The sequence below is a fragment of the Hippocampus bargibanti genome, linkage group LG01 (genome assembly GCF_051943395.1).
Source record: "Hippocampus bargibanti isolate YZ-2025 linkage group LG01, ASM5194339v1, whole genome shotgun sequence".
Lineage (NCBI taxonomy): Eukaryota > Metazoa > Chordata > Actinopteri > Syngnathiformes > Syngnathidae > Hippocampus > Hippocampus bargibanti.
The window spans coordinates 20317478-20344262 of NC_142734.1; the positions used below are offsets into that span (position 1 = coordinate 20317478).

General features: G+C 41.7%; 2 protein-coding genes across 6 annotated transcripts in view; both read right to left on the reverse strand.

Annotated features, from left to right (window-relative positions):
• Positions 1–427: 427 nt before the first annotated feature.
• On the reverse strand, positions 428–4956 carry emd (emerin). 2 transcript variants are annotated; one of them, XM_089003087.1, is made up of 7 exons: positions 4837–4955; positions 4631–4710; positions 4244–4339; positions 3301–3335; positions 3173–3198; positions 1255–1314; positions 430–1182 (listed from the first exon to the last, which is right to left on the reverse strand). In XM_089003087.1, the coding sequence occupies exons 2-7, from the start codon at positions 4707–4709 to the stop codon at positions 996–998; spliced, it is 483 nt and encodes a 160-aa protein (XP_088859213.1). In that variant the 5' UTR covers position 4710; positions 4837–4955; the 3' UTR covers positions 430–995. The 2 variants fall into 2 exon arrangements, with proteins under 2 accessions (XP_088859220.1, XP_088859213.1); XM_089003094.1 differs by lacking the exon at positions 4244–4339 and having other exon boundaries at positions 428–1182; positions 4837–4956.
• A 4622-nt stretch (positions 4957–9578) lies between these two features.
• Positions 9579–26785, reverse strand: part of flna (filamin A, alpha (actin binding protein 280)) — a 46787-nt gene continuing 29580 nt past the window's right edge. The window contains exons 15-49 of one of the 4 annotated variants that reach the window (XM_089003107.1): positions 26416–26559; positions 26190–26313; positions 25742–25902; positions 25556–25646; positions 25261–25430; positions 23171–23288; positions 22855–22967; positions 22633–22782; positions 22228–22546; positions 21142–21315; positions 20892–21054; positions 20641–20801; positions 20337–20504; positions 20106–20229; positions 19891–20047; positions 19627–19816; positions 18974–18997; positions 18316–18563; positions 17525–17599; positions 16726–16825; positions 16509–16649; positions 16301–16429; positions 15998–16171; positions 15737–15898; positions 15449–15652; positions 15217–15369; positions 15013–15135; positions 14570–14836; positions 14351–14488; positions 13791–13906; positions 12306–12438; positions 12023–12199; positions 11720–11938; positions 11427–11624; positions 9579–10843 (exon numbers count right to left, since the gene is read on the reverse strand). In XM_089003107.1, coding sequence (XP_088859233.1) covers positions 10659–10843; positions 11427–11624; positions 11720–11938; positions 12023–12199; positions 12306–12438; positions 13791–13906; positions 14351–14488; positions 14570–14836; positions 15013–15135; positions 15217–15369; positions 15449–15652; positions 15737–15898; positions 15998–16171; positions 16301–16429; positions 16509–16649; positions 16726–16825; positions 17525–17599; positions 18316–18563; positions 18974–18997; positions 19627–19816; positions 19891–20047; positions 20106–20229; positions 20337–20504; positions 20641–20801; positions 20892–21054; positions 21142–21315; positions 22228–22546; positions 22633–22782; positions 22855–22967; positions 23171–23288; positions 25261–25430; positions 25556–25646; positions 25742–25902; positions 26190–26313; positions 26416–26559 — 5493 coding nt within the window. In that variant the 3' untranslated portion in view covers positions 9579–10658. The remainder of the gene's footprint in view (positions 10844–11426; positions 11625–11719; positions 11939–12022; positions 12200–12305; positions 12439–13790; positions 13907–14350; positions 14489–14569; positions 14837–15012; positions 15136–15216; positions 15370–15448; positions 15653–15736; positions 15899–15997; positions 16172–16300; positions 16430–16508; positions 16650–16725; positions 16826–17524; positions 17600–18315; positions 18564–18973; positions 18998–19626; positions 19817–19890; positions 20048–20105; positions 20230–20336; positions 20505–20640; positions 20802–20891; positions 21055–21141; positions 21316–22227; positions 22547–22632; positions 22783–22854; positions 22968–23170; positions 23289–25260; positions 25431–25555; positions 25647–25741; positions 25903–26189; positions 26314–26415; positions 26560–26785) is intronic. The other 3 variants (XM_089003116.1, XM_089003124.1, XM_089003132.1) reach the window with 3 other exon arrangements.

The window sequence follows — 26785 nt, forward strand, 5'->3', positions numbered from 1 at the left end:
TCCTTTTCCTTTGCAACAATGTTTTTTTTTTGCGATTAGTTGTCTCATTGTTTCAAGTTGTGAAAAATGGGGCAGGCAACTTTATGGCCGGGCAAGCAACTTTTCAGAGTTGTCTGCCCTGGTGTCCACTAACTTTTTGTCGTGAGTTTCAGACACTGCATTACACAAACAAATTTTTTGAAATATGACACCCATCACCTACATAAAGTGAGCATGGTGATTATTATTGACGTTTGTATTGAAATTGATCTAATCTTAATTTAATATGTGCCGTTAGTATCGCTGCTAATTTGACTTTCTGGCATCTTGCTTGAAGATAATATTTTACTTATTACTATGCATCGCTGGGATAGATAGGCAAACAAACTAGTTTCACTGCAAATAATTTAGGAAAATTATTGATGAGAGCACAGCGTTGGGAATCATGTTTTTACTTTCAAATTTGAAATGAAACACAACAGAAGATGTTTGACTTGACATGATTTGGACAGCCATTCATTGTACACATATGTTTTTATTTAAAACAACATGACACAATCATATACATAATCAATACAACTATCTTTTAGACCAAAAAACAAAGCATTGAAAGTAATGACAGCATTTATAACAAAGGACTATGTCATGAGCAAAAAAACAAAACAGAGCAAGTAATTCAAATTTTTGCAATATGAGAGAAACGAGACCAAAATGTATGATGAAATTAATGATTTAAAAAAAAAAACACCATTCAATGCGACTTGCACGATTCAATTGAAACAACAACAAAATTAAATATTTGAGTAAGCGAAAATAAGAGTAAATCCCAAAGATTCCATTCGGTGAGCGAGGTGATGTCGAGAGCATCGCCTGCGGAATCCAGAATATTTGATGTATTTTTTGCAATGCAGACTTTTGGCGTGTGTCACATCAAAACATACCACATTGACTCACTTTTACCCAAAAGAACAGTGCTTTTTTCCCCTTTGGAAAAATATAGTTTAACAGGTCATAAGTCAAATTAATGTTGGAAAAAAAGGATTCTCGTCTTTGGTCATATGACAATAAAGGTAGTAGGCGGCGGCTACCACCGCCAGTAGCAGCAGTATCCTTATGACCCCCCAGATGCTGCATCCAGAATGGGCGGTCTCCTTGGGGTGCACGCCGTTCTGATAGGCTGCTCTTCTCTTGTGCAGGATGGGCCTGTCGCACAGGAGGGGACGACAACATTTATATGAAGTCATTTGCTGTGATGCGTAAAGTTTCAAGACATACTGTAGGTCTCTGTCTGATTCTTCATCGTCATGTGGTTCACCGTTGTATCTTTGTCTGAGCCTGGATGGAAAAAAAATTCAATTTCTTATGAAGTGTCTCATACCTTTAATTATTTTTTTAAAGGAGACATACTATACACATCCTTTGATAATTTCCAACAAGCTCTCAAGTGTCTTACCTTGTCTGTGACATGCGATGAAAATACCCAAGGATTCCACAATGATAGTTTAGCAATGCCCCCCGGTTCACAAACAAAACCGTTTTTCTATCATTTACAGACACGTCACATATTTCACATACAGATACGCATTTTCTAAAGTTTTTGTTTTATATCCAATGAAAGCAACAATTACATGTGATCATTCTTCTTGGAAGTCCCTAAAATTTTGTTTTTCTGAGTTCCGCTCCCAGCCTGCCGTCTCAACAATGCATGCTTACCTCCTCTCTGGTATATCGTCTGCGGCCCGAGCTGTCCGGGTGCACTGTTGTCCACTTCTTGTTTCTACGCAGCTGCATGCTAATATGACGTAGTTCAGTGGCAGGAACGGATTACCAAAATTTCTCCATAAAATGCCCAGTAGAATACGGTCCTCAAAACTCATATTTTAAAAGTGACCTTTCTGCCCCTTTGCACTTGTGTTTATGTCTCACTATCTGCTGGTATCATCCTTACTTATTAGAAGGAATAGTATGAATTCATAACTATTCAAATCATCCAAATACAGTGTGTATTTTTAAAACCAGATTTAAAGCTACGACATTGTCCCATACATTTCAAACCATTTAAAAAATGACAAAATGTTGGTTTGACACTTGGCAGTCTGAGTAATTTTAGTAAAAATTTTGTTTCTTCATCTTAAAATGTCTTGGACTTCTTAGCTTGTAACTGCTTTTAAATAGTGTATTTGAAGCACATTCTCACCCGCAGAAAAACGGATCCTGTGACTGTAAAGTGACCTTGAGAGTTTTGAAAGGCGCTTATAAATGAAATGTATTATTATTATTATTATTATTATTATTATTATTATTGGGTAATGTATTTATTTCCACATGGTTGACATGTTTAAGGTGCCTAAAAACTCAAGACTAGAAACACCATCTAATGGTCATTAATCAAATTACACTTCAGTATATAGAAAGTGATGATAGATTTCACTAACTCAGATTATTTGGCAGTGAAAAACAATTGTTATAATGTCAGGTAACACTACAAAATGCAAAGAGCAAAAAAAAAGCTTTTATTGACGCAAACTAAGTGCCACAAACGGCAGAATAACATACTATTCTGTTGCGACCGCACCCGAAACAAGAAATATACAAAAGTGACACAACTTATTTCATTAAACTACATATAATTTTGGAATTAAAGTACACAAGAAGCCATAGTTATTGATAAAACTCTGTACAATGTGAAAATCTCTTTTTTTCCCCTTCGCTCAACTCTGGTACAATACTCCTGCTGCATTTTAGATTATTTTTGCAGTAAAAACACAGCCAATAATTCACAGAAAATTATGATAGTTTTTACTAAGGCCCTGAAATTAATTCCGTTCATGGACTTGGGTTCAACTAAAAATACTGTTTCTTCCATCCTGTTCCGCATTCTGCTGGCCCAATGCTGAGACTGGCTTTCACTGATTGTCTCATCGGGTGAGCGTGTGCGTAATGCTTTCTCACATTTATTGGAAGCTAATGCTATCGATCAGCAAGTTGTCAAGTAAAGAAAGCTTAATGAAGTGCTGCTTAACTTTACCCTATGACGTAACCTTAACATTTATAATTGTTACACAAGCTAACATGGTCGGGCAGGTTTTCATGGTACTCCACCCCGCAGGACACACAATAGAATAGTCTGACAAGGTGTGAGTGTGAGCACATCGTGCATTTGGCGTATGCGTGTGGCAAGACGTGCACTCACATGTCTTCATAACCTTCATGTCTGACCTGTGAAAATGAAAACAAGATGTAATGTAAAATGGCTGACTTTGTCTCTACGTCAAAACAGAAGTGAGGTATAAACACAAAATGGGCAGTTAATGCACTCACCGGGCTACGGTACGTGACGTACGTAATTTCTTCTTCTGTGAAAACATACAAACAGATTAGAACACTTTTAGCATGGTCACTAATTTCAGGACTTGTAGGTCCACCAACTGAGCACATGTCTTATTTGGAACATGTTCACAGTTTATAATCTTAAAGCAGACATGTTACAAGTGACTTTATATAATTTAATGAAGGTTTACAGAAATAAAACAGTTCCCAGGTGTCTTAATAACATGTCTTAGCATGTGACATACTGTATTGTCATGGTAACAAAACTCTACCTCAGCCTAGGCCCGAAAAGGAGAGGAAGTTGGGCAAATAACATTTGCCTCAAACCAACCTAATTTTAGAAATGTGTGCTATAATTTTGGAGTAAAGCATGTGTGTATTTTGAGTAGAGCATTTTCTGAATGTTTATTAAGGGAACTTATTTAAATTGTGGGGAAAAAATATGGTTATTTTTAAGAAGACACAAAGAAAGGCATAACTGTAGATTTAAAGCCAGATCCCAACAAAAACCTGAAACTCCAATCTGAATGTGTGAAAACTCACTATATTTGAAGTTTGACCCAACAATTTTAGGGAAAATAGGTCTTCAATCTCATACATAAAATTTAGACATCAAACAGCCGAGATTTTTGACATTACCAAATTGAGTGAGCCTCATTGGACCTCATTTCAGCTGACAAAAAAGTGTCATCTTTGCTCAGCATGTGTTACAAACAATTCAACTTCAATGTATGGCAGATTAAATGTTTCCCAGTGGGTAGTAGTAATACACTGGCAAAATTATGATGACAAAATGTTGATTCTGGTATGAATTATTCCAGATATAAATGAATGGATGCCACAGTGTGTTAAAACAGCCTCACGTCATTGTTTTGAATCTCCTGTCATTGTCCCCGTTCCAAACGAGCCATGCGCAAACACTAAAGCATCTTACCTTCCTCTCTGTAGTAAGTTTTATCAGAAGAGGGGTTCACTTGCAGTTGTTCCATGGCCCTCTCAAGCTTCTTCACATACAATTTGCGAGTGGAGTCTAATCACAGATGCATGTCAACGGCTATGATTACAAATTTAAAAACTCATACAAAAATTGCACAAACCCGAATGACGTGGCTTCTTAATTGTGAACGTTCGGTGTAGCGCCACGAAATGCAGTGTAGTAATTGGAAGGGGTAAAGGTTTACAATCACAAACTCCGTGTTTATTGCACGCTAAAGGTGGAACAAATTAGCCTAGCTTCATTTGTATAAAGTGCATTTGTACAAGAGAAGAAAAAACGAGCACGTTAATGACTTTTATTGGGTTGCAAATATCAATGTATTACCAACTACGGGTCCATGTTTGATGCCGTATTCGGTAAGCAACTTGCTGAGCTCTTCGTCGCTTTTGCCACCCAATGACATTCTGCACAATGACAGAGATAATAATCGTTTCATAGATTCGACAGATTAATACGTAAACATGGATTGGGAACTGAATCAAACGTATTAAAAATAAATCGGGGAATGATAGGATACGATTCGAACTTACTTTTGAAAGAGAGGTGGAAAAAAAAGTTATGCCTTGGAGAAAAAAATGGTCCCAGCAGAGAAGTTTGGGATTGAAAAGTAGACGCAGGGCGTGTCCATCCAGTGACGTCACATAAATCGCCCAATCAGCGACCTCGTACTTAAGCGTTTGAATTTCATTTGGGATTTTTTTTCCCTGAGGATCGTATGAGAACTGTTTTCGAACCACGTTTCAAACTTGTTTTGAATTTGCGTTTTCAGCATTTTCCATGTACATATTTTCAAGAACGACACTGATTCGCTGTGGGAAAGGAAAAGATCATTGGCCAAATGAAACAGTTTCAAAATGCACTCAAAATCTAACAAAGGTCGATCAACGTTTCAGAAACAAAAACAAAATGTATTTATCCAGGTGCTGATTTCAATCCTGTCTTTTCATTGACTTCTGTTCCTGATATTTTGTTTGTACATTAGTGTTCTTCATCGATGAGAAGGTTTCTTCAGCCGTCATCTGTACTTTTTTGAAGGTGTCGGACGTTTCGCCTCCCATCCAAGAGGCTTCGTCAGCGAACTAAAGTCTTACTGGTCGTATTGGCCCTATTTAAATATCCCTAATGTCCAGACATGGCGGCGCCGGAAACAGCTATGATAGGTCCCTACTCTCAGGTTGTGGGGAGCAGAGGACCACTCCCTGTGGCCCCACTGATTGTTCCTACATTCCTGACTAACGACTGGCCTGTTTGCCCCCCTCCCTCCGGTATCACCTCATCAGCATTACAGATGTTGTCTAACCTGTTTTGCCTAAGCAGGCTATTGTATGAACGATCCAAATTGAACCTCACCCCACCAGACCGGTTTAATGAAGGATTTAGTTGTTTCATTAGAATCGCTTCTTTTACTCCCCTTTCAAACCCTCGATGTTCTTTCGCTAAGATTTTAACCTCATTGTCGTCAAATGAGTGGTTGCTAGCTTTTAGGTGCAAATGTACTGCCGATTGAGGCTCACTCGTATTATCCCTGTGATGTTGATAGTCTTTTTTTGAGAATTTGTTGAGTCTCCCCAATGTACTGCTCCTTACAATTTTCATTCTTACAATGTATGGAATAAACTACATTACTTTGTTTTTCATTTGGCAGCCTATCTTTTGGATGCACTAATTTTTGCCTTAACGTGTTTATCGGTTTGAAATAAGTAGGAATTTTGTGTTGCCAAAGGACTCTGAGGTTCTTCAGAAACTCCTGCAATGTAAGGTACCGCTACTCCTCTCCTTTTTGTATCTTGAGAATTATTGGTTTCAATCCCTATTCTTTCTTTCTGACATTTGTTGAATGACCACTGAGGGTACCCACAGTTAGTGAGTGCTCTCCTGATATGTTTTGACTCCTTTTCTCTACCTTAAACGCTTGTTGGTATTAGTTTAGCCCGATGCTGGAGGGTTCTGATAACTCCTAGTTTGTGTTGTAAAGGGTGGTTAGAATCAAAAAGTAAGTATTGGTCAGTGTGCGTAGCCTTCTTAAATACTTCTGTTTTAAGCGCTCTGTCCTCTTTTATAATTACTTTACAATCCAAGAAGGCTAGTTGGTTCTCTTTAATGTCCTCACGAGTAAATTTAATGTTGATGTCTACCGAGTTGAGGTGATCTGTGAAAGATTGAATTTCTTGTTTTTTTAATTATGACAAAAGTATCGTCCACACATCTAAACCAGTGTCTAGGTTTTGTCCCCGGGAAGGATGTGAGGGCCTGTTTCTCCATCTCTTCCATGTACAGATTAGCCACTATGGGTGAAACTGGTGAGCCCATAGCACAACCATGAATTTGTAAAATTTCTCCCTAAATTGAAAATATGTAGTATTAAGGCAGATTTCCAATAATTGGCAGATGTGATCCGGTTTAAGTTCAGTTCTTTCATGCAGAGAAACGTCCGACAGCAGTCTCGTCCTCACCACTGAGACTGCTGCTGGGGTTGGGACAGATGTAAAGAGAGAAGTCACATCATAAGATGCCAAAGTTTCCTCAGGTTCCAATATAAGGTCTTTGATCCTCTTTACAAACCCTGTCGTGTTCTCTACGTGATATTCTGTGTTACCAACCAACGGAGCTCAGATAGTTTTTAAATATTTGGCTACATTACTTCTGATGGGCGGCCCGGTAGTCGAGTGGTTAGCACACCGGCTTCACAGTGCAGAGGTCGCCGGTTCGCGTCCCGGTCCGGCCTCCCTGTGTGGAGTTTGCATGTTCTCCCAGGGCCCGCATGGGTTTTCTCCGGGTCCTCCGGTTTCCTCCCACACTCCAAAAACATGCATGGCAGGCAGATTGACCACTCCAAATTGTCCCTAGGTGTGAGTGTGAGAGTGACTGTTGTATGTCTTTGCGTGCCCTGCGATTGGCTGGCAACAAATTCAGGGTGTCCCCCGCCTCGTGCCAGAAGACAGCTGAGATAGGCTCCATCAACCCCCGCGACCCTAATGAGGAATAAGCGGTACGGGAGATGAGAGATGAGATTACTTCTGATAAAACTTACTACAGAGAGGAAGGTAAGATGCTTTAGTGTCAAACTGATAAACACGTTAAGGCAAAAATTAGTGCATCCAAAAGATAGGCTGCCAAATGAAAAACAAAGTAATGTAATTTATTCAATACATTGTAAGAATGAAAATTGTAAGGAGCAGTATATTGGGGAGACTCAACAAATTCTCAAAAAAAAGACTATCAACATCGCAGGGAAGGCGGCCCGGTAGTCGAGTGGTTAGCACACCGGCTTCACAGTGCAGAGGTCGCCGGTTCGCGTCCCGATCCGGCCTCCCTGTGTGGAGTTTGCATGTTCTCCCCGGACCCGCGTGGGTTTTCTCCGGGTCCTCCGGTTTCCTCCCACACTCCAAAAACATGCATGGCAGGCAGATTGACCACTCCAAATTGTCCCTAGGTGTGAGTGTGAGAGTGACTGTTGTATGTCTTTGTGTGCCCTGCGATTGGCTGGCAACCAATTCAGGGTGTCCCCCGCCTCGTGCCCGAAGACAGCTGAGATAGGCTCCAGCAACCCCCGCGACCCTAATGAGGAATAAGCGGTACGGAAAATGAGATGAGATGAGAGAACATCGCAGGGATAATACGAGTGGGCCTCAATCGGCAGTACATTTGCACCTAAAAGCTAGCAACCACTCATTTGATGACACTGAGAGTAAAATCTTAGTGAAAGAACATAGATGGTTTGAAAGGGGAGTAAAAGAAGCGATTCTCATAAAACAACAAATCCTTCATTAAACCGGTCTGGTGGGGTGAGGTTCAATTTGGATCGTTCATACAATAGCCTGCTTAGGCAAAACAGGTTAGACAACATTCGTAATGCTGATGAGGTGATACCGGAGGGAGGTGGGCAAACAGGGCAGTCGTTAGGAATGTAGGAACAATCAGTGGGGCCACATGGAGTGGTCCTCTGCTCCCCCCAACCTGAGAGTAGGGACCTATCATAGCTGGGTCCGGCGCCGCCATGTCTGGACATTAGGGATATATAAAAAGGGCCGATACGACCAGTAAGACTTTAGTTCGCTGACGAAGCCTCTTGGATAGGAGGCAAAACGTCCGACACCTTCAAAAAGTACAGATGACGGCTGAAGAAACCTTCTCATCAATGGACCACTCCTGTACGACTGAGAGCTTACACAGACGTATTAGTGTTCAATTTTGAAATGTCAACGAACTCTATGACAAACAAGTTTCTTTGGGGGGCCTGCGCAAATAAAATGGGAACATTATTTCTATTTTCATAACATGGGACTATTTGCATGCTCCCTCAGAGATGTTCTCTGTTCTCTTAAAATACATCCATGGTATCATATGGAATGGCTGTGGCAGGATTATTCAACCACATTCCATTCCCATTAGGTACGTGCCTTTCAGAATTGTGTTTTGTGTGCTTTTACCTCCTGTAGGCCTATGACCAGAATGCAATCGTGTGTGGTTCATGGTGCAAAATGTGTGCTTGCACATTTTCCAGTGTGATATATCCAATCAGCTCAACAAATCATTTGTATGTATTTTCAGTTTCAGTCCTCCGCGTGTCGCCAAAGGACCACAAACGGCCACACTTGTAACCAGTTTCAGATTTCTTACTTTGAAATAACTCTTGGTGGGTTTAGGATTTGAGGCAGGGGATGGGGTTCCGCGAATATGGATTTTGTTGTTCCAAACTCGGCAAGTTAAAAAGTCCTGGTAGATCAACAAGTAGTTTATTTTTACATCCTCAACAGCCAATTGGGTTGTTGCCGTTGGTGTCAAAGGAGGTCGTGGTAGCTTGATCATTTGCAGATGGACTGTAGTTGTCAAATTTTCTTCCACTGAAAAAGCTGATCTGGATCATGCGTTGACAGAACAAACATTGGCAGATTCAATGCCGGATGTCCATGCGATGAGTCTTTCGTCGATGACAGGGTGCCCAAACACAGACATAACGTTATGGAATGTGGTTTGGTGCAAATAGTTACTGTGCTAGTCTACCAAACATTCCGGAGACGTGACAGAGCTCCGTAGAAATCAAGTTGCAAAACTGGGGTTGGTAAGCAACATTACAATACACGGATTTGTGTCCACTCATATTCGTGAAAATCGACGCGGTTTTTAAATCCGAATTCTACCCTTATTGTTGTCTGCAGGAAGTTGGAAAATTGATGCTTCGCATTTCAATTTAAAAAAATTAAATCAGACAAAAAATTGAGAAACCAACATTCCTGTTCAGTGAAATAAATAGGCATTACACTCAGAAAGGTACTAGACAACAACTTTATTGGGTATCAAAATACTGTCTTACAAACATTTAAAATCATATTTATTCTGGACAAAGTCATGGTTTTGTGGGCATAGGACTATGTAGGAGTAGGGGGCAAAAAACGTGAGAACACTGAGAAAAGTAACTTTTTTTGGTCACCACTTTGAAAAACGTGATGCAGAACAACATCCAGCACATTTAAATTCTTCCCTTTTTAAAAGACAACACATCAGGTTGGTGTTATCCTGAATCTGAGGGCATATTACAGAGAAATTGACATGCATTAAACACATAGAAAAACATTTTTGTGAGCGTGTGACACAAACCTTGCGTTAGAGTACTACCTGTTAATCTAATGTTTAATTACACCTCTACTCTAATGTGCATCATTTTAATAACAGCAGTGCCTAAAACTGGGACACACTATCAGCAGGTAAAACAACTGTTATCAAAAAGAAAAAGGCATCACAAATCCATACTGAGCGGACGAGGCATTTTCCAATTATCAACAAACACCACAAGAAGTCCACCCCTGTTCAGTGTGAGCAAATCACATTTTATATGGACAATAAAAGAGCCTCATTTGTTCAAACGCAGCAAGGCGCATTGAGCATTTAATTGCAGCTTGTTGTTCATATAAAATGTAAACTTCTGTATGGACCAGCCTCAATGGTGGATATTATGCACAACTCATTCTCTGGTAGCCCAAAAAAAAGGACCTTGGACTTCCATGGCCATCAATGAGTTACAACCAAGCTATCTACCAATGCCCACTACATGCCCAAGTTTTTAGATTGAAAAATATATGGTAAAGTCAACTATTAGTTCACGATCATTCAAAGGTGCCTTATTCTCCTTCCCGATGCTTTGCTTATCAGAAATGGGAGCAATTTAATAATGGTTAAAAACCAACAGTAATATTTGCATCTTTGGGATATGTTTGGTTTTCTAAAATATCTGAATAAACTGGAATCTGGTTGCCTGAAATGTATAACATGAATGGGCCATGGACCTGTAAACAATTACAACAGTGGAAAGAGAAGTTGCTGGTGGTGGTGGTGCAAGCTTTTTTTTTTGGTTCTAGACCATGATATGGAAGGGGCTGCCTGGAATGTGATCATCCCCCCATTTCACCACCAGGATGTACTCTCCCTTTTCTTTGAGTTGGTAGCTGACATTATACAGGCGATTGCCCAGATGTTTTACTAGGATTTCCTCACAGGGTATTTTGGGGCCATCCACCCCAACCAGCAACATGTTCCGACCTATAGGTACAGAGGCACATGTATCACGATATGAGTTTTACTTCTGTAGGTTTCAAATATAGTCATTTTAAGTACAGTAAAGTCTCGTTATATCGATATTCAAGGGAGTCCGAAAAAATATCGATATAACCGGGACTATCGATATATCCGACCCTGTTTGCATGTAATTTTCTCCGTGCGTGCATAGAAATAGTATCGATATAACCGGGACTATCGATATATCCAATATCGATATAATGAGACTTTACTGTATCTAACAAAGTTTTCATTTAGCTCGGAGACTACACAATCAGCCGATTCTATATTCATTTCAAGATAAAACTTATTTACATTTTTCTTTTTTCCCCTATTCCTTTCGTAACTTTGCTGCTGTGAATTTGTGATTTCTCCATTGCGAGACTTACAAAGGCTTTCTCATGTTATTTTGCAACTTCACTGTCCTCTCAGGTGTGTACTTTGACCATAGAGTGCATCAAGAGTGAATTCAAAGGAAGTCATAAAGACTACTAAATTGAGGATATTGTGACACGCTAATGAGACCGCAAGTTATGTATGCATGGGTAGGTTAGAGACACGGACATACCTGCTTTGCTGCAGTCAACATTGAAGCTGTTCTTCTGACCAACAAAACCTTTGTTTAGGCCAAGACCTTTCGCCACGACCTTACTGGCATCGGACTGGATAGGAGCACCTTGCTGAGTGGCGCTCATGGCGCGGGTCACAGGGTCAACCATAACCGAGGAGGTCTCATGCATACTGTGGCTGGACACAAGTTTGGAACCTGGAGAAGGGTCGGACAATATGATCTACTATCAGACTCAATTGTCAATCAAACCATTTGTAGAATCGCTCCAAGTAAGACCTACTTGGTCTTACCAGTGATCTTTGCCTTGAAGGGGCTTCCCACAATGTGATAGGGTCCACCATACTTGATGGATATGAGATAACTGCCAGGTGCCATTGGCGTGTATGTGACCTTGTAGCCCTCGGAGCACTCTACGCAGTCCATCTTCACTTTCGAGGGGCCATCAATAGTAACAGCCAAAGCCCCAGGACCAGCATTGCTCGTATTGATCACAAATTCACATGCTGTTCCTGTGGCAACAATAGAGTAAGAATGGTATTGGGACTTTTATGCAATCATTTTCTTCTCCCACCTGGGAACATACAGCAAATTACCTGTGCTGCCTTTTTCCAAGCCTGGCCCATAGGCAGACACCATCCCAGGGTCTCCGGCCTGACCCGTCTCTCCAACCCGGATCTTAAATGGACTACCGGGGATGTGACTTCCATTGAATTTCACATCAATTAGATAGAGGCCATTCTCTCTTGGGATGAAGCGGACTGCATACTTATCTAGAGGAGCGAGGAAAATGAGTGAAGGTGTTAACCCCAGATTTCTCCACAATACATCAAAATATCTTTGTAGTTGTTGAAGTGAACACATTTTTGCAGATGTTACCTTGGTCAATCTCAGTAACACAACACTCCTCTAGCGCTCCCGACGGGCTGTGAACCTTTGCATCAATCACACCCTTTGCTCCATTCAGACTGACTGCGAATGATGCCGGCTGGTTCACCTTCAAGCCAGACTCCTGCTCGATAAAACACACTCAAACTCTCAACGAGGCATCCCTGTTGCTCTGCATTATACCATTCCGCATGTGCAAACATTTTATGTGCACACACACAGGCACTTTATATCGGCAAGAGTATTCGCACATTCAAATACTGTATTCGGAATCAGATGTTCGAATTATCTGCGTCACGAAAGCAACTGTTTTTAATAACATTTGTCAAATAAAGAGTCACTTTGAGGAAGAACTCGGTGGAGGCTTTATTTTAGTTTTAATATTAGGTTTTATGTTTATGGGGGATATTAGGTACAAGATGAAAATAGAGGTAACCATTTATCCTAATGAAAATGTTTTTCCAAATGTAATTACGTATTTCATTCGCCTTGCTAACTGGCGATTTTAACACCTGAGTCTTATTTTCAAAACGTGTACACTTTTAGTAAAGGTGATCCTTGGAAAACGAAATGGTGTGGTGGCCAACTGAAGCACAGTCCTTTCCTAACGGTAAAGGCAAAAAGTTGCAGTGAGTGTGTTGCAGTTGATAAAACTATCCTAACTATGCACAACAACCTTTAATTACACTTTTTGTATTTGTGAATATATTTAATAAAGTTACTTCAGTTAATAGAACATGTTAATTTTGTTCATGTAAAAAAATGCATTTCGATTTTGTTCACTTTTCATTAACTACAATAACCTTGTGGGTTATGGCTTTACAGGAGTAGATCAAAGTCGATGAAAACGAACCATAAACGTTTATTCCTTTTTTTTATCCTTACCTGGGGGTCGCTAACAAGGTTAAAGAGGAGGCTGTATAGAGGAGTATAAATGAGGACAAAGTCCCGCTAATCTATTACACACTATAGTCATGATACACATCTATAGATGAAATGAAGTGAAAGGGTTGGAGAAAACGGCCCATTTCAAACCTCTTTAACCCTTTAGCACCCCGTAATCAGAGGAGTTGGGCTGTTGGGAGCCTTTAGAATGAGGCACGAGAAACACACACAGTCCTTTCTTATAGCAGAAGCCATTGGCACTGCCCAACAATGCAGCATCTGCTGATGAGTGGTCTGCAGCTCTTAGGACATCTGAAGCACTCAAACAGATCTTTAATTCTTCACGGAAACAGTCTTCTAACCAGTTCCACTTTGGCTAAACATGAACCACCTTCTGCTTGTAGTTTTTACACAACTTCCTTTTGCCTGTTCTACTTGTCCGCTGTAGTATTTTCCCCGCTACAGACTCAAGATTGTTGGTACCTCAGAGTGCTAATTTGCAGGTCACTTTATAAGCAGATGCATTTTGGGCAGTGTACTGCTGCCTAGCGTGCGCGCACATGGACATGTGTGCGCGTCTCAGAGCCTCACCTGAAGGCTGGCAACAGTGAGGCGTCTGGCATCATCTGAGGGCGAGGCCACTGGAACGATGAAAGGACTGTCAGGGATGTGCTCGTCATTGAAACGGATGGAAACTTCATAGTCTCCTGCACACACACACAGACCAATATTCAGATCCGAAGGCAACAGAATTCATATATCTGAGTATTGGGCTGAATTTCCAAACCCAATTTTCACTCAGTACGGAAATTTCAGTCACATTTATGCTACAACTTGAGGTAGCATAATGCCCCAAGATTGGCCTCTCAAATCTTGAATTAGGTTTTTACAATGCGTATGTGTGCTAATACTTTTCTTTGACTGCATGACAAATAAGATGCATACCATCTCTTCAGGCATGTTAAACAAAGGCCTACGGGCCCACCATACCGCAATTGCATTACTGTTCCTGTTCTGCTGATATTTTTGCAGCCTGCTTCATAAATCACTGCTTAGGGGATGATCTGCAGAGCAGATCCAATTAGGGTAGCTGTATACAGCCTGCAAATTTTAAAAGAAGAAACCTGACAATTATTCAGTGTTTGTCTCACCTGGCTCCTGCACAATGTAAGACACACCACTAGAACCATCCTTGCGGTCCTCAAATGCGATTTCGGCCTTGCTCGGCCCCTCCACAGCAATACTGAGCCCACCAGCTCCAGCCTCCCTTGTCCAGATACTAAATTCAGCTTCACACACACAGACAAAAAGGACCACACTTTGCAGAAGCTTCTATAATATCAGAATGAAATACAAGTGGCCACACCAACCTGGCACTCCAGCCTCTGCTCTCTCCAGGCCTGGCCCACCAGCGCGTACTTTATGTGCCCCTCCCTCTCCAAGCGGGCCAACAGTAAACTGGAACGGGCTGCCTGGCACATGCATTCCATTGTATTTCACGCACACAGTGTGCACACCGGTCTCAGTGGGGACGAAACGGATGCAGTATGTGTTGTTTTCTCCCTCCATAATTTCTGCCTGATGAACCTGACCAGAGGGGCTGGTCACTTGAGCAGCCATGTCTGCTATGCTGATCTCTGAGGAAACAAACAGTTGAGTGTCTGAATCATTGAAAACACTACTGTGATGCTCTGACAGAATGGGAGCAATCTGTCAGTGTATTGGGGGGAAAAAAATAGCTGTCACAAATAAAATCCATGCAGGCAAGAAAATAAGTTTGACAGACACTGTCACAAAATATACTCTTGGCTACCTGGGATCTTGAGACTGAGGTCACATTGGCTGCCAACATTGGCCACTGATGCTGCTCTCTTCTTCCTGGTGATGCTTTCCTTCATTCTGCCCTCGCCTGTAACCTTTACTGTGAATGCACTACCTATACATGCAATCACAACCAATTGCGAAGGTTAGTTAGCCATTCTTGACATCACGGTTGTGACCTGTCCTATTCTCCTACCTGGAACATGTTGGTCGGCAAACTTGATGTTGATAATGTAATTCCCAGGTTCAGTGGGGCAGTATGTGACCTTACAGGTACCATCTTCCTGGTCCTCAGTGTTGATGTCTACTTTGCTGGGTCCTTCAATGGACAAGCTCAGGCCACCATAACCTGAGGAGACTAAACGTGTGAGTCCGGTTCCAAGTATTTTCTCAATTACTGATAACTATGACGTTCTTAAAGGTTGTACCTGCATCACGAGTGTCAATGATGAATTCAGCAGGCTCAAATGTTCTGGCTTCACTCAACCCCAAGCCACTAACGTGAACACGGCTGGCATCTCCAATCTCAGACTGGCTAATCATAACGGGTATGGGGCTGCTTGGAATGTGGACACCATTTTTTTTAATGTTGACCAGATGTTCTCCAATCTCCTTTGGAACAAATGAGATGCCTGCAACAGAGACAAAACAAGATTTCAAAGATATTACGCTAAGAAACATCAGTAAATGTGTTTGTTGAAAACCGTTACACTCACCAACATGGCCGTTACGCAGCATCTTTAGGAGGCAAGGTTCTTCACGACATGACGGTGTGGTGAGTGAGGCTGTCAGTTGGCTCAAGTCAAAGTCTCCAATGTCCAGAGGAATGTCAGCAGCTGATCCCACCTTTAGGTGAGACATCCTCATTGAGTCATCCCCTGGAGGCAGGTACAAGACAGGGTGATGCACTTGTCACTCATGCAAACTACAGATTATGGGACATTTATATGTATAGTTTATTTCATAAAACTATGTACCAGTAATCTTTGCTGAAAAGGGACTGCCAGGAATGTGCTTGTCATTGTATTTGACCAAGATGCTATAGTCTCCTGGCAGAACAGGCAAATAGGACACGCTGCATGTCCCATCCTGGTTGTCCAAGCAGCTGATGTCTGCTTTTGATGGGCCCTCAATGGCCAGAGACAGACCACCTTTTAAAAAAGTAAACATCATAATCAATGAATTAGTATAAATGGTCATTAGTCACATGTCTGCGATAGGTTGGATGGATGATACATGGATGTGCACGAATGTCAAGCTAGTGTTTGAGCTCTACACACCTTCGCCAGCATCTTTAGTATTGACTGTGAAAACAGCAGGCTTGTTAACGGTCCCATGGATAAGGCCAGGACCATAGGCACTGACATTACCGCTGTTCATGTAGTCCACATAAAATTGTAGAGGGCTTCCTATGAATGTCAGTGAAGAAAAGGTAACATTAGAGGACAAACCTGTCATGACAGCAATGTCTCAAAACAAAATGCATACCAGGGATGTGAATGCCGTCATATTTTATGTCCATCTCATGCAACCCAGCTTCGATTGGCGCGTACTTGACAGTAACAGTGCCATCCTTATTGTCTGTGATGTCAGGTTTGGCAACCTTGCCTGATGGCATTCGGACTTCACCTTCAGTTTAGGGGAGATGGCAGTGAAATTCATGTAGCCCAAAAGAAGAGATCAGCATTACTATTCTGTTTCCAACCTGTGATCTCTCCCTTCTGAATGGTGAATGGGATGACCAAGTCAAATGGCCGGAGCCCTGTTACATCTAGACCATTCATTCCCAATGGTCTGTCTGTTGCCTAGGAGACAAAGAGCACAGGTCTAACACTCTGTGTAAGACGATGGCACAAATATTTCACTTTTTCTTGTAGTGTGGATTACAACAAAGTTTAAGATGGAAAAAAATACACCAAGTAAACTAAATGAAATGAAACATTGACATGAAATGATCGAAAATGTTGATCATTGGAATGATGACATCAACGGAAACTGAGAATGGAATGAGGATTAAAACATTGGAAGGTCAAAAAGAGTCTAGCATCAAGTAACTCAGAAGACACATCCACATGGAAGACTCAACGCAGACAATTTTTCTCTTCAGTAGAGTCAAAGAGCACTGGGCAACAGTGGTTCATTATCAACCATTGACACTTTGCTCAGTGCCAATTGCTGGACTGTTTCAACTAAAAACTGCAGCACTCTGGATCGAGGTGTTGACCAGTGTCTCTTTGTTACTGAGAAAATCTATCTGTTGCATTGTCCATGTTAGGAGCCCTGTTAATGAAACAGAGGAACACTTAACACAGTAGAGGAGAAAGAAAGGCCTCTTAGGAGGTGAGACACCTGCAATGAAATGGCGCAGACTGATGATGCTGGACATGTGTGATTATACACACAAGAGGAAGGAAGTAAGGTTAGAGACAATGGAATTAAGAGGTTAGGACTCTTTTGTTTAAAAATAAAAATGCTGACGAGTTTGGGACAGAGGATTGAGGTACCCAGGGCTGTTGAGCGTAGTACTGGGGCATTTGGCACTGCTGCATGAGCTGGTCTGATGGAGCTCCCTCCAGCGCCTGTGGGTCAGGGATGGGGGAATAGAAAGGATTGTAGGGAAGGAAGTCAAACAACGTGATACCAACCTGGATCCAATGATGATATTTCTGTGGGGAGAAACTAATATGTACAAGGATCACAACGATACTAGTGCAGCGTGTTCTACCGGAAACAAATTCCTTGTGTGTTCTACATACTTGGCAATAAAGATGATTCTGATTCTGATTCAAGATGCTTTCCTGAAGTAGCCTGCTATGTTCTTTGTCTTGTCCCAGAAATACACGTTACGGGAACGACGGTTCCTAAGAATGTATTTGCGACCTTGGGGCCAACCCTGCTTCTAAAAGTCAGCAAGCTGTGTCCAGTGCCCTCTTTTCACTCGTAAACCAGAGATTTTGTTCGACATGAACCAATTTATAAGGAGTGTGGTTCAAAACAAAATCTTTATGAGAAGTGGCATCTCATTTCAATTCCAATGGAATACATTCAAATCCAACAAAATAGATTACGAAAACTATTTTCATATTACAGGAATGTCAAGGGGCTGATGTTGAATGAACCATGATTTTTTTTTATCCTGAAATTATGGATCGAAAAGCTTACAAGCCAGTTAGAAGGCTAGTCATGTAACAATCTCATCAAATCAGGGTGTACCTTTATGCTCATTAGTCTTGCACCACACATTTGTATATTAAATAGTCCATCACACAAATCTACCTCCTAAAAATACACTCACCGTGACTTGGAATGGACTGTTGGGAATGTGTTCTCCTCCAAAACGGACACAGATGACATACTCGCCAGGCTGTGGTGCCGTGTAAAAGATGTCGAATGTGCCGTCCTCGTTTTCCACTACGTCTACGTCCAGCTCTGCACCCTCGGGCGTGCACACTGTGCAGGTCACCTTGCCTTTACCAGCTGCCTTAGCATCCACAGTGATGACCGTCTGTTCCCCAATCTGAATGGTTGGCCCAACACCGGCACCTGTGAGTTCGAAGAATTGTCAAGTAGATGACATACTATGGCACCTGTTCAATAGTTATTTGGCATGCACATTTTGTCACAAAGGGAATAGGTCAAAGATGAAATCTAGTCATGTTAAATCCAGAAACTATTTGCCTAACATTTGTAATGCTGTTATATTTCTTTCTGCCAATCACTGCAAGCGTGATTAGCAGAGGTATCATTTAGCATGCCAACCCTAATTTGTTTTGAGTTAGTATTAGTGTTTCCATGGAAGCAAAATGCCCACATGGAATGCTGAGATATACACAGTAAAATATAGAGTGAAAATGTAGATGAGTAAAAAGAGAATTAGAGCCTAGGTTTAAGTGTTTTTTCCATGCAAAAAGACACAAGTTCCTCTACAGTACAAAATTGCTCTATTGGCTTACCTAAACCGTGACCTCCGATTGAGACTGACAATGGGAACGGTGACAAGCAGGATGTGCAAAAGACAAAAGTGACACACACAAGATAGTCAGGGGTGGGGTGATTGGAGGCAAATGTGTGCTCTTAAAATTCAGATAAGGTGGGAAAAAAACAAGTGGTAAGTGCTGTGGGAGGCAAGGAAGTGTGTGTGTGTGTGTGTGTGTGTGTGTGTGTGTGGAGCAGGGAATGATCCAAGGAGCAGTGTAACAGCAACAGAAATGCAACACAAATGCATGAAAAGTTATCATAAAGAAGCGGCAGCAGAATGGGATTTTACGCAAGACCTGCTGAGAATCAAGATATTTATGGGCTCAATTCTAGCACAGGTCAAATTTCCCCACATTTCAAACCAATGGCTACCAATGGCAAATTATGAAAATACAGGATGATCAAAGTCAACTTCATTACAGCCAGAACTACTTTTCTACATGATCTCATGCGAGTCCCAGGTATGACGCAAAAGGTGGTTGGCAAAGTTCACTTCATACCTGACCTTCAAAAAGTCATTGGCCATTATTTTTTAACTGTCAGAAAGGATTTAATTCCAAAGAAAACTACTTTCATGCCCAAACCAACAAGTGCAAGAGCAAACATTTGGCGGATATTCATAGCATACCTGTGACAGTACATTTGCTGGCATCTCCCGTGGGGAGGGCCCGGATACGATATGGTGAGTATGGGATCTCGTCTCCTCCGTACTTGATCATGATTGTGTATCTGCCAGTCATGTCCGGAACGTAGGACACCATGTATGTTCCGTCATGGTTATCCCGGATGTGGGCCTTCTTTGGCTTTCCTTCTGGGTCCTGCACAAACAGTTACTCAGCAGCGATTCTTGTATTGTTAAACTAAAGTACATCTTGAATGCTAACACACTCACTGTGATTTGCACTGCCAGCAGTCCTTCCCCTGCATCTTTGGCATCAATGGTAAACTCCACAGGAAGAGAAGCGGGAACCCCCGTGGTGTTCAGACCGGGTCCACTTGCTCTCACTTTACTGGCATCATGGGTCGGAAGCACCTTGACCTTGTAGGGGCTGATAAAAATGGTCATTTAGTCTCATCGAAGACTATTATGATTACAGTCTGTGGTACCTGCGTGGGATTTCCTCGTCGGCGTACAAGACATTAATGGAATACGGTCCCTCTCTAGTGGGAACATAGTTGACTGTGTGAGTTTGGTCACCATTATCCACAATCTCGGCAGGCTCCGCCAAACCTAGTATGACAAATGTCAAGAGGTTAAGTATCAAGTCATTTTTGAAAAATACCTCATTAAATGTGATTAAACAGAAGATTTATCATAAATGCAACCAAGCCACACACCTTTGGGTCCCTGCACGCGAACCTGCAACGGGGCCACTCCAGCTTTTGTCGCATCCACTGTAAAGGTCTGTGGAATATTGGCCCTGACATTGCCGCCAAGGCCTGGACCTTGGCATATCACCTTTGAACCGTCAACTGTGTCAATGACTGGCACAGAGAAAGGACTGCCTACAAATGCATTGCATTCAAACGTTTAGACAAGTTGATGGCAACTGAAATGGCATTCTAACACACACCCGCGCCAGTCCCGACTGAGAAGTATCGACTCGTAGTCCCCGCACCCCACCAACACACAAGTTAGTACCATTGACGGGCTGTCCTCCATAGGTGACGTTGAGGTTGTAGGTGCCCGGCTCATAGGGGATATACTCTACACTACAACTGCCATCCTTGTTATCAGTGCAGGACATTTTGGCCTCTGAAGGACCTTCCATCGCCAAGCCAAGCCCGCCAGTGCCTGCTCCTCTGTAAAAAAGATAAATATAAAACAAGAACGCTCTTACTTCACGGTGCAGTGAAACTGCTGACTAGACTTTCATTGAAGGTCCCATTTACCTTGTCTCCACTGTGAACTTGTTTGGCTTGTTTGTAGTGCCGCTTTTAAGGCCAGGACCATGCACACGTACTCTGGCTGGATCACACCCTTCAGTAACGGCAACACGGAACGGGCTTTTTGGCACTGGTGTGCCATCATAGCAGACTTCCACATTGTGTGGGCCTAAAGCATACACAGAACGTCTTTAAGCCTGTGTTCCCGAAATGACAACACATTGACTCTAAACTGGGAAGATAAGTTTCCACTAACCCTCCTCATAGGGTGTGTACTCTACGTTATAAATCCCATCTCCAAGGTCAGTGATCAGGCTATCGGTTTGGTTGCCCGATGGGTTGCTAATTACAGTTTTGATGTGGTCACCGCCAGAAAGAGTAAGAGCTCGAGCATCCACTGTGAAATCAGTGGTGGCTTCCCGGAAAATGCCTATAAAAAGAAACCGAAAATATATCTGTAATATTTTATACATCTCAACAAGCACAAATATAATTTCTTGATGCCTTGTGGATCGCACATCACATCGTTAAGATAACATGTTGTAAAGGTTGGATGAATTCACCCCCCAAAAAAAAATAAAAAATAAAAAATCAATGGCTGTCATCCATCTGTGACCAATTTATGACCACCACTTCATCAAGAGGTAAATCGGCTACTTGAATTACATTAATTGGGAAGCCAGTAATGAGGGCTATAAAAGTTCTGAAGAAATCATGATGCATGCCTATTTGATCATGAAGTCATTCACTCCAACCTCAAACAAATGACACAGCATGCCAATCAACAGGATGGTTGTTAGTGGTTACTACAGACGCATCAAAAAGGGCAATAGGAGGAAAAAAAACGTTTGGTCGGCTCATTACATAATTTAAGAGGAAATTCATCTTTCCTTCTTATTTGTATCGTGTTAAGGAAAAATTGTGGCTGTGGGGACAAACGAAATACTAAAAAGTATTTCAAGCAGTCAATGATTAATCTGCCTTGGGTGAACACATACACCCTTTGTGGCTTCCGTTGTGGCCGAAATTTTTAGATATTCGAGATATGGTGAGGCGTGAAAAAGTGAGGAAAGGTATGTTACTGTTACGAGCGTTAGGTGCATCAACATGGCTACGCTTATGAAAGCAAGACAACAAACTCAAACGTCTTCGTTCAACATTGCAAACTAATATCAGTCTGGATTAATTTTCGGCGAAGTGCCCTCAATTTTCCAAAGGAATGTTAAAATCTGGAATTCCAGGAAAATCTCAAGGACTTTCATCAGTGTATTTTTCGCAGTGAAACCTGTGGTAGCAAAGTTAAAAATCTACAGGTACACCCTTTCAATCCCCCATTGTTCACCTTTGCCTTCCACTCCTGGTCCAAAAACACGGACTCCACTGGCATCGATGGCTGGCTCCACAGTGAGCCGAGCTGGGAAATTGGGCACATCCTGGCCACCGTAGCGGATGGTCAGAGTGTATGAGCCAGGATAGAGGGGGATGTAGGTGATTGTGTACGTGCCATCCCCGTTATCCTGGATATGAACTTCAGCCTCTGTACCGCCATCCGAAATTATCTCTATGGTCAGTTCAGCTGGGCCGGCATTGGTGCAGTCCACAATGAACTCCCCTTTTTCCCCAACCTTGGCACGTTCCAAGCCTGCACCCGAACAGCGCACCTGACAGGAGATGATTAATGCATTAACAATTAAGGTCCGTGTTTCTATAATTTATTAAAACGTGCACATATATCCATCAGAATTACTTTGGAGGGGTCTGTGGCCGGATATGCGATGGGCGTGAAAGGGGAGCCAGGGATCTGGACTCCGTCATAAGTCAGTTCAACCTGGTATGGCCCTGCTTCCCTTGGTATGAACTTGACCTGACTGGTCTCTGGACTGAGCCCAGGCTCAACCTGTTAATGTCAATAAATGTGTCAACATTTGCATTTGTACGCAAAAGGTGCGAAAATCACCATGTACCCTACCTTGCTAGCAACAGGCTTTCCAGACGGTGCCGTCACTTTGGCTGCCACTTTTCCTTGACCTCCAGCACCCTTTGATTTCACAACCACTTCCTGGTCCTTGCCAACGGACATGCCTACAAGAAACATAAGCACAGTGATGGAGAGTTGAAAAAACATTTGAGAAGGGGAAAAAGGGGACAAGTTGAACAGGATGCTGGATATACTGTATACACAGGGATTTATTTGTGCTGGAACACCAGTTTGAAATTAAAAATGGGCAGCATGGTGAAACATTGAATTGTTACTATGATTTAGAACAGGACTGATAAACACATACTCTCCCCCAGTCCCGTGACGTTGATCTTGCTGAGGTCCAATGAGGGTGCCACTGCAACATTAAATGGGCTCTTGGGTATATGATCTCCACCATAGGTCACAGCAAGCCCCAATGGACCCTGATGTCAGGAAAGAATTGAGATTTAAGGTGCAACAGTCAACACGAATTGCTAATGACAAGATTTAGCAAAATAACTCCATTGTGTTGGTGAGAGAGCGCGGGTGGGGAGGTTACTTAAGGTCGTCAGTCCAGGGCAAAGGTAACGTGGTGGAAAAAAATTTATCGTGTCAGGTTGGATCAGAGCAGAAGATTAGATTATTTTCAGAGTTGACCAGGCTGAATAGGATTTGATATTGGCGCAGAGGGACAGCCAAGGTGACATGGTTGAGAGACCAAATTTTCCATGCTTCAGGAGAGTGATCATATTGGCAGGGGGAAGAGAATTGAGCTTGAAGGAAGAAGGTTAATTGATATCGTGAGGACAGACACAAGGGCAAATTATCATTGCAAAAGACGATGAAGAAGTTGGATTTAGATGGAGAACAATGACATGCGTGACCAATTAATGGGACAAACTGAATGAAAAATAAATTCTAACATTGTATAGCAGGTATTGATATGATCACTTGCACTTATATAGTCGCGTTTAGGGTTTCTGAGTAGAAATCAATTTGTATACTAACATGTTTTGCCAAGAGTATCGTTTGGAAAATTCATGTGGGACATCCACATACTAATTTGGCAGCTTAATACTAATACATTTAATTTCTAAGCGCCTTTCAAAACTCTCAAGGACATTTTCCAGTCACGGAACAAGAACTTTTTTTTTGTACGGGTGAGCAGCGGCAGCCATTCGCGCCAGCATTCACTCTACCCAGAAGTAACACAGCAGCAAAGTTATGAAAGGAAGAGGAAAGGAAAGAAAGTAGAAAAACAAAACACAGGAAGTATCACGTTTGTCATTATACTTTTCAGGATATGTATCTTAGTGATTAAGTGCTACCTTAAAGGACAACAGACGTCTCCGGACAAGTTGTGTCCATAATTTGTAAAATGGCTTCAAATGACTTCTACTGAGCGTATTTTAATAAGATTCCACCGCATATATCTATATTCTACGTTTTAAGACCACTCTGAATATTCAGGAAGTCTTGTTTTTGAGTTGGTGACGAGTCCGTACGTGACGTCACGAAAGGACTGCCCCCTGACCGAAAAAAGACATTGTAGCAGTCCTTCCATCACGTCAATGTATTTTGCTGTACATGTTTGGTCTGAGAACCATGTTGCACCCAAAAGCCGCCAGAAGAGGGCATCCAAGCTCCATATAAGGAATTTATCAGCCTGTGGAAGCGGAGGTGGCCACTGGAGGTCGCTATTTTATGCCTCTTTTTTTGGGTGAGAGATTTTCCCCCAATGTTGCCTCAAAATGGCACATAATTCTTTAAACGATTGCAAACATGTATGCGTTCCTCTTCAGAACTATTTGAATCATATTCATAACTGGATGTGTAACAAGAAAGCATATTCTCCGAATCTGAAGCCATTGTTTTGATCCACAAGCAATGCAAGACGTCTTGGCGTGATGTCACGAACTGGGGGCGGGACTTTCTGAAAATGCCCAATTCGCAGCTCAATTTTTTGCAGATTTTAGACACTTTGTCATTTTTATTGGTATTTTGCATTTGACTAAAAATATACTGCGTGTTTTGGGTATTTTAGATGCTATAAAACGTTTTTCTGATGTCAGTTAAAAAACAAAAAAGTGACGTCGGTTGTCCTTTAAGGAGTGAGAATAAAATTTATAATTTTCTCTTTGGGCTCAACAAGAAGCCAACCTGCAGTTTTGCTCCAGGACTTCAATGTATTAAAATTGTGCCCCTTCAAAATCTGAATGAGTTCAACCGGTGAGTTCTAAGTCAAGTGTCCTTTTCTTTCATTAGTTTTCCTGTACTTTCAACCAATGCAGACAAGGACTCTGTCCACTTGATACTTTGAACTGTGGGCGGGGTGGGGTTTATATTGCAGTGAACTTGACAGTGACTTGTGAATTTGTTTAACATTATTATCAATTACCCATACTAGAGTCTTACCTGCTGCACGGGGGTGTATTTTACAGTCTGTGTGTTGTCATGGTTGTTAATGATTTCAAAGTCCTTGACTGCCTCTCCTTTAACAGGGCCAACAAAGCTGCAGTCCAGGTTTGCCTTTCCCGCTCCTTTTGTGGTCACGGTGAAATAAGTGGGCTTGTTTAATTCAACACCTACGAAATTTAACAAATGTGTCATACACAGTAATTTATATGTTGATCATTATATTTGTTCATGTAAATGCAAGTATAACCACAATAAAAAAATAAAAAAAAAAAGAATGCAATGGTACCCATACCACTGCGGCTTAGTCCTGGGCCATCTGTCTTCACTTTACTGGCATCATGGGCTGGATCCACCTTTATTCTGATTGGTGTCATTGGAATAGCCTGAAAAGTTCAAACAGGAAGATGGATTTGAAACTTCTCAGTGCCAATGCAATTTCCCTGATCGAATGCAAACTTATCGTGGAAATACAACTTACTTGGTCAGCAAACAGAACCATGATGGTGTAGCTGCCAGCCCCAGGTGGTGTGTATTTGACAGTGAAAGTATCATTGTCGTTTCTAATAATATCGAAGTCGATGTCAGCTTCGGCATGCCCCACAATGCCAGGAGCACATTTAATTCCGATGCTGATGTCACCTTTAGATCAATAAGTAGAATTGTGGCACACTGTAAAAATATGTTGGCCTGTGTTCGTACAATTATTAAAACAATTGGTCTAAATAAAATAAGGAATTTTCTTCCAGAAATTGTAGTAAAAAAATGTAGTCAAATTCACCAGCGAAATTATAACCCCATACACCAGATGTATTAATTAAAAGGTCAGAGAACATTACAAAAACAATATATGATGCATATAAATTATTGCAGTTACAAATTATTTTGATATTAGCCTTGCGGAAGTTAACACCTTGCATAATCTTTACCTTGGCCAGCCTCAGTGCAGTCAACTGTAAAATATGTTGGCTCAAAGGCCTTGAGACCAGTCTTGGCCACTCCAGGTCCTGACACCTTCACCTTGTTTGGATGGCGCCCTGCCCCAACATTCATCTGTACAATACAAAAACAGTACAATATTAAAAAAAAAGAGGGACCACAAAATGTCATTTGATGAAAATTGGTGGTAAATGTTGTCGATCAGAGAATGCATACCCTAAAAGGGCTGTCAGGGATGTTAACTCCTCCCCAGGAGATCATGACTGTGTGTTTTAAAGGTCTGCGGGGTGTATAAGCACACGTGTATGTGCCGTTGCCATTGTCTTTAACATGCACATCCAGAGGAGTGCCTTCCCCATCCTGGAAGTAAAGAAGTGCAGTAGGCCACGCTTCAGTACAAGGAGAGGAACAGCATATCTCTGCCTATCTTAAAACCTAGTGAACCATTTTGCATGCAACGGAAGAGGTTGAAAATATGACCAGTTACTAGCTTGTTAATTACTTAACTTTTCCTATATGTGGTAGTAATCTACATTCAAATTGTTAGAGTTTTTAGACAGTGTTGAAGAAAATCTTGGTGTACGAC